Genomic DNA, 7,804 nt, shown 5'->3' with positions numbered 1-7,804 from the left:
ACTCGAAAATTATAAAAAAAAACGCTAATAAAATGAGCAGTGGTGGAGAGAGAATAGTCACCCCCCTTACGGTCGCCTGGACTGTCGTCAGCTGTCGATGTGTTGCCGCTGCGAGCCTCTACAAGCGTCGCTACTCCGGGATGCTCCGATCCGAGAGAAAGGTGTCTGCAACTCATAACAAAAATTAATCCTCACGAGAACCTGTTTCGAACCACCCTGGATTATCCCTTTACCTCCAGGATTATTTATCCCTCCACACTGCCGGGAGAGAGGTGTTCGTTTGATTTTTAAAAAAAAATAAAAAATAAAAAAAATAACTGGCTGGCCGCGGCTGCGCTGGCCTGGCTGGCCACTTGTGGGCTGGCCGCCGCCGCCGCTGGCCTAGCTGGCCTCTTGTGGACTGGCCGCTGGCATCACCAGGCAGGCCTCCCACTGGGATGAGCAGGCCGCCGGTTCCCTCCACACACCGGACATGACCAGACAGCTGTTTGCAGTCGACTTCTCTCTCTACACCAGACGAAAACACTGGGATGAGCAGGCCGCCGGTTCCCTCTACACACCGAACAGGACCAAACAGCCGTTCTCTCTCTTCACAGTTGACTCCTCTCTCTACACCAAACGAAAAGCTCCAATCGACTTCTCTCTCTACACAGTCGACTTCTCTCTCTGCGCCAGACGAAAAACTCTTCTTTCGCAGACAAGCTCCAAAGCAAAAAAAAACGAAGTTGCTTACCTACAATGGAGCGCTTGGGTGTGTTCCACGGAGAGAGAGAGAGAGAGAGAGAGAGAGAGAGAGAGAGAGAGAGAGAGAGAGAGAGAGAGAGAGAGAGAGAGAGAGAGAGAGAGAGAGAGAGAGAGAGAGAGAGAGAGAGAATTCTTCCTTTCAGCTATGGTCGCCTCCCTCCACACATTCGATTGTGGAGATAAGGATAAGATTTTATTCAATGGTTGAAAACCATGGAGTGGGCTCCGATCCCCGGTCACACACGGACCTTGACCCGTTGCTCTGATACCAATGTTAGGTGCCGTAACACCACTACGGGCGCTACCACAGGAGGGGACGGCCTCTGGCTCACCACCCAGCCATAGAGGAAGAATGAGGATTGCCCCTCATCCCCCAGGTTATATAGTGTGTGGCCTGTCGTCCACACTAGCTTGGCTGCCCATGGCTCTGCATGGGCGTCCTTTCCCACTGATCCCCGGATGGCCACGTCCTCGGTGCTCCGGCCAAGGCGTTGACGCTAAAGCCTCGTCTGGCCATCCAGTCTGCCGCCGTCGGTCACAGGCGTTACAGGCGTTACAGCCTACGTGACAATCCATATGAAATTTCATATCAGTAAGATGATGCAGTCATCAATACTTTCCACGCAGATATGGATTCACCCGTGTATGTGTAAAGTAAGCTATGATCACCCGAATTTAGAAAGGTGTCCCAATCTAAACCCTTCTAGGAGAATTCATAAAAACATAAAAACTTTGGAATAAAATATTCCATGAATTCTTTTAAGAATCAATAAATACACAACATGAGAATATATAAAATATTCCATGAGTTCATCCTCAATAAGAGAGAGAGAGAGAGAGAGAGAGAGAGAGAGAGAGAGAGAGAGAGAGAGCGAGTTAGAGAGAGAAGAGAAATAGTAGAGGGAATAGAGAGAACAAGAGATATTGAGAGAGAGAGAGAGAGAGAGAGTTAGCAAGTTAGAGAGAGAAATAATAGAGGGAGTTAGAGAGAACATGAGATATTGAGAGAGAGAGAGAGAGAGAGAGAGAGAGAGAGAGAGAGAGAGAAATAGAGTTAGAGAGTGAGAGGGAGAGGAAGAGGAAGAGAGAGAGAGAGTTAGAGAGTTAGAGAGAATTAGAGAAATAGAGAAGAAGAGAGAGACAAAGAGAGAGTTGAAGAAAGTTAGAGAGAGAGAGAATTAGAGAAATAGAGTTAGAGAGGGAGAGGGAGAGGAAGAGATATGTTTAAAACTGCTATAGGCAAATTCCATCATTGGAAGATATCTTTCCTAAATTGATGCTTTTCTAAAGACATATGCATGAAGCATATCCTCTACAATCTGATTCATACGCTCTGTTTGCCCATCAAATTGCGAATGATCAGAGGAATTCATACTCAAAGTAGTTTCCTCGTTATAAACCATTCGGAATAAAGTAGCAAAACATGGCATTATAACAGTAGGAACCAGGTATCCATCAGCGGCCCGATGTACCCCACATCTGCTCATGGAATTATCGACGTCCCGAGTTACCCATATCAATATAGAGAGTCCAACGTCTCGATGAGTCACATATGTCCATCTATAAACCATCAAGTTGACTGTATAAATCACCTAAAGTATGAAACTAGAGAAAGAAATGCTGACAAAGAAAAATTCCAAATTTTCTAAATCCAAACACAACAAGATAAACTCGTTGAACTCTAAAGAAAGAGATTCCAACAAGTGAAAATGCCGACGAGATTACACTCATCAATACATGCAGGCTATAGATAAAAGAAGTTTATCTAGAGAATGCCCACACAATAACTTTAAATGAATTCAGAAAATGAGATTGTCTTTGAATGTTGAGGTCAACATGCTAAGTGATGTAAGTAAAGTAACAATCTTGAGCCCAAATTATCCTATAAGATAATATATGTGAGGGATCGCTAGCGTCCCATACCACCATGATACCACCCATACATACCTTACCAATTTGAAACTCCCTAGTATGCCGTCTAGGAAATATGAATAAAATCCTATATAAAAGGAATAAGGTGGCCTTATCCTAGACTTTCACATACTAAAACCTGTCTCTATATTCCTGAGACAACATCAAGGAATAACTCTTTTCGAGTACATCATTAGAAAAGAATTTTGAATTATTGGCGCCTTTCTAATGATAACTACCCAATAAACAATAAAGTTAGGGTAGAAAAATAACTCACCTAGATACATAAGCAACTAGGTATCTGAGTTGGAATATGTACAAGAGCACAAGGAACATAGTCCAAAATTATGTGTAAAATATGAAGGCAAATACTACCTTCAAAGCACATGAAATTATCCAAAAGATCAAAAGATCCTTATAAAACCATGGATAAAAGCATAGAAGCTCCTCGAATCCATGAAAACATAGTTTGATCCATAAAAATTAATGCATGCCATCTAATGGTCATTAATCATACCAAAAGAAGCATTAAAATTGGTGGCCAACTCATCAATCCAGAGTATATGAACGTAGTGTCGTTCAAACAAAACTCCAAAGTAAGCAAGTGAAACATGTGTGTGTAGCACTCATTAAAAAAACCCCTAGACACAAGTGATCTAGGCAAAACCTGATGAGTGCATATAAAACTTGAAAAACATCCAATAAAATCCACCAAAACAAACCGATCAACTAACCCATGATAGAATTTGTCTTACGCTTAGAAAATTAAGCATAGACCACACTTAAAAAGTACAAAATAAATTAGCATGCAAAAGTGTCAAAGGTGAAACACACTTTGAACTTAAATTATAGCCATCAATAGAAATTAAGGAACATGTCCAAAAAGAATAGCTAAACAATGGTTTAAAAAAATAATGAGAACATAGTTCAAAAGTAATCCAAATAGAAATATCTACTAATACGAGGTATAATCGTATTAATAATATGCGAATAACCTGCATCTATCTAATGTCAATACGAGAAAACGTACTTCAACATTAACTCTCAAAAATATTAAATTCTTGAGAAAAAGAATTATCATGATTTTTTTCTAATTTTCCTTAATTTTTTAAGGCCTCAAAATACGACAATTTTGAATTCCACCAAACCTATCTTATGGCATTCTAACCTATATTTTTCTAGAAAAAAATTTAGCAATTTAATTTGCCAAAATACCATTGATATTTTATAAATACCAATTTATAGGATTTTTAAAAATAATTTCTAGAATATTCCTAATTTTTCTTGAGAATCCTATCTTTCACGAAATTTCCAATTCCGCCTGACAATTCTCAAATCTAATGAAAATTTATAATTTAAATGGATTTTTTAATTTTCTGGGTCAAAAATATATTTTAAAGGAAGTTGAATGGTCACGGGCACCCGAATGGACCACCACATGCCAAACACCAAACTCACATTTTCCAAAAATTTAAAATAACCTGTCTAATTTTCCACTAATTTTTATGAATTTTTTGAAATTTTTTAATTTACCCCAAACGCATTAGAATACGAATGGTCAAAAAATTTCAGAATCCCAACGGTCTTCTTGGAATACGAAAAGCCAACAGTTTTGGGAAAATGAAAAAATTAAAAAAATCAGAATGTGAAAGGTCAAAAGTTTTCGGAATCCTAAAGGTCAAAAGATTTTTTGGAATTCGAAAAGCCAAAAGGTTTCCCAGGAATGCGGAAAGCCAAAAGGTTTCTCGGAAGATGAAAAGCCAAAAGGCACCAAGAAAAAATTTCTAAAAATTTTCAGAGAATTTTCTTCTCTCAGATTTCAAATTTTCTCATTTTTTGAATTTTTTTCAAGCTTTTTTGGAATTAAAAAAACACTTTTTAATTTAAAAAAGTTTAAATAAAGCTTAATTAAGCTTTATAAAAAGCTTTAAAAAATTCTAGGGGGGGCGTTTATTCGCCTGTGTTGGTTGCTGCACAACCCCCCCTCGGCGACGTGCGCGAATTACAGAGAGGGAGAGAGAAGAGGATCTCTCTCTCCTCTCTCCTTCTTCTCCAATAAACTCCTCTCTTTCCACCCCATCTCTTCTCTGTTAATCAGAGGATTAATATTTGATTAATCTTTTGATTAAAGAATTTAATTAAACCAAGCTTAATCATAATTAAAAATTAATTATGATTAGTGTATAATAAAATTGTGCCTTGAAGAGGCATTCTCATGGGTGGGAGGAAAATAGAAGAGAAATTCATATTTGAGAGACGAAGACGGTCCCACGCACCGCTAATAGGCTGTGTGGTGACAGCCATTCTAGAGACTGGCATAATTATAGCGCCAGCTCATTTAGTTGGGTTCACACTATAGAGAACCCTAGTATGTATTTAGTTGAGTACCTTTTATATGTGTGTACTCTTATCTTTGTATATGGTGTGTTGAGTGTTGAGTGAAGAAGAAGAAGATTTTCAGCCTCTCACCTTGTGTGTTCTCTCTTAGGGTTTTGTGAGTGTGTGTATGCTTGCAAGAGCTCAAACTCTCTTCTCCCCTGGATCTTTATAATGTGCATATAACAGGTTGTGATAGTTTGGGTGCAGTATAGTACAACAATTTGTACAGATCAAATAAGAGTGCTATTTTTGGTAAATTTGTATTGTAGACAAGATTTCAAATAATAAAATAAACTAGATTGTTGCAGAGAATCTTGACAAGAACAACTTCCATGCTTGGAGATTTAGATTGACAAATTTCGTGATGGGAAAAGGCTACTGGGACTACATTGAAGGTGAACATGAAGAGGCACAAGAGATACCGGAGATTAATTCAACTACTGCAAATGATGTTTTGATGAGGCTATTAGAAATGTGTGTTGAGAGAAAGCTATGGATGAGGAGATGGATGCATTGTATGGAAATGAGACTTGGGATTTGGTGCCATTGCCTGAAGGCAAGAAAGCTATTGGTTGTAAGTGGGTGTATGAGGTGAAACCTAATAGTGATGGTAGCATAAGCAGGTACAAGGCTAGATTGGTAGTAGCCAAAGGATATGCATAGACACATGGGATTGATTATGAGGAGACATTTGCCCCAGTTGTAAAGATGGCAACTGTGAGAGCTGTGATTGTGGTGGCTACAGCTAAAGGCTAGTTTCTTACATCAGATGGATGTACCATCAGAGCTATATGGATACACAGATGTAGATTGGGCAGGTAGCATCTCAGACAAGAGATCTACTAGTTGATTTATGTTTTTATTGGGGAGTGCTGCTATGATATGGAGTAGCAAGAAGCAGCCCACAGTTACCTTATCGAGTACAGAGGCAGAATACAGAGGAGCTGCAGCGGCCGTGCGTGTGAGGTAGCTTGGTTATGCAAGCTGCTTGTCGATTTGGGGTTGCATGTGGAGAGAAAGGTTGTCATATATTGCGACAATCTTAATAGTATACAATTAGACAGGAATCCAATTTTCCATGCGCGGACGAAACACATTAGGGTACATTACCCTTTTATCAGGGAGAGAGTCTTGGCAGGAGACATTGACTTAGCCTATGTCAGCACACAGGATCAGGTCGCTGATATCTTCACGCGAAGGCCTTGGGAGCTGAGAAGCTCTACAGATTTCGTGATATGCTTGGGGTTCATGAGGTGGAGTTGAGCTTTAGGGGGAGTGTTTAGATGTCAAGCTCAACATGCTGATACTACTCACGAGGCGCCTGCAAGACTGTTCGGACATTTACATCACTGGCGGGTTTGGTAGTTGTGGCAGCGACATATCTTCGCTAGAGATTCTACAACTGGACTACACTGAGTAGTCCACACCTATCCACTCCACTTGTGTGTTCACAATATGGACCGCTTGTATATACTCTAGTGTGTGTGTGTTAGTCACTTTATCTCCTTTGTAGACCTCTTTTATTGTGTGAAGAAGAATAATAATTTTTAGCCTCTCACCTTGTCTGTTCTCTTCTAGGGTTTGTGTGAGTGTGTGTGTGCATGCAAGAGCTCAAGCTCTCTTCTCCCCTACATATTTTCACTCCCACACATCATTCTCGAAGTGGGCAGTATCGTCATCCTACCAAAGTCTCCCCAATGATGCTGGTGATGTGCAGACAGAGTGATGAAGACATGGAGGTCTTGGAGAAGACCATCTACGGAAGACGATGGCAACAAAACAAAGAAAGGGCTAGAGGAGATCATCGTTGCCAATGAGCTAGAGTGTGTCTCTGCCACCTCAAGAACGACAATCTGATGTGACTCTGCCACTCTCCCATCTTCAGATCGCTAGCCAAAATGTATCTCATCATGCTCAATGTCAACTTCTTCCTGCAGGCAGCTAGCATAGAGGTGACAGTTTACTACAGCTATGTTGTCTTCAAGGTGGCAGGGGTGAAGAGTCGACTATGCACGCTGAGGGCAACGCTAGACGTGGGGCTGGTCAAGTTGGTGTATGTGCTAGTGGCCACCTTCACACTAGACTGGGTGCGAAGAAAGAAGCTTCTATTGATAAGCTCGGCTGGCATAATAGGGTGTCTGATAGTTGTGTGCACCGCCTTTGTGGTGCTAAAGATCAATGTAGATCCACAGTGGCTCGATGTTGCATACACAAGTGTCACTAGAGGGGGCGGTTATGATATGATGGCCATACATGCATGTGTCACCTTCTTCTCCATGGGATGGGGGCCGATCGCTTATGTTATCCCTTCAGACATCTCCCCTCTCAAGCACACATCCAAGGCTCTGGGCTGGTCCATGGTTGTTATCAGGACTGTGAGTGGCACTATGACACTTACCTTCATCAGCATCTCCGAGGCCATCATGCCCGAAGGCACCTTCGGTAGCCTCTTTGGCATCATCACCCTCTTGTCCATTGCCTTCATCATCTTCATCGTGCTCGAGAGACCAAGGGCAAGACCGTTGAGGATCTTGGCCAAGGGGCTCAAAGAATAGCGCAAATCTTGTCCACACCACTAACAGCACAACAGATCTCAAAACTCTCCTTGAAGAGCTTGTGATTCCCACGAAAGCCAACGGAGCTTCAATGACACCTAAATCGGAGAGTTCCTCAATGCTACTATGGGCTACGCATGCTTTGATGCACTAGCAAAGCAAGTTTTCTCATCCATATGAGAAACCACGATGCTATGAGCAGTGCTACCCGCCAC

The 7,804-nt window shown here is 41.2% G+C and overlaps 1 protein-coding gene across 1 annotated transcript; it reads left to right on the top strand.

Annotated features, from left to right (window-relative positions):
* Nucleotides 1-6,932: 6,932 nt before the first annotated feature.
* Nucleotides 6,933-7,589, top strand: LOC147621469 (putative polyol transporter 4). The gene has a single exon (XM_086824457.1). It carries the CDS (start codon nt 6,933-6,935, stop codon nt 7,587-7,589), a length of 657 nt encoding a protein of 218 aa, XP_086680583.1.
* The last annotated feature ends 215 nt before the right edge of the window (nt 7,590-7,804 follow it).

This window comes from Cibotium barometz, chromosome 30 (genome assembly GCF_041138505.1).
Source record: "Cibotium barometz isolate CiBa-2024 chromosome 30, ASM4113850v1, whole genome shotgun sequence".
NCBI classification, from domain to species: domain Eukaryota; kingdom Viridiplantae; phylum Streptophyta; class Polypodiopsida; order Cyatheales; family Cibotiaceae; genus Cibotium; species Cibotium barometz.
This window is presented reverse-complemented; position numbering and strand designations above follow the sequence as displayed.

What these genes read in the sequence shown, in the direction of transcription:
- LOC147621469 (XM_086824457.1), top strand. Translation starts at nt 6,933, where the DNA reads ATGTATCTCATCATGCTCAATGTCAACTTCTTCCTGCAGGCAGCTAGC.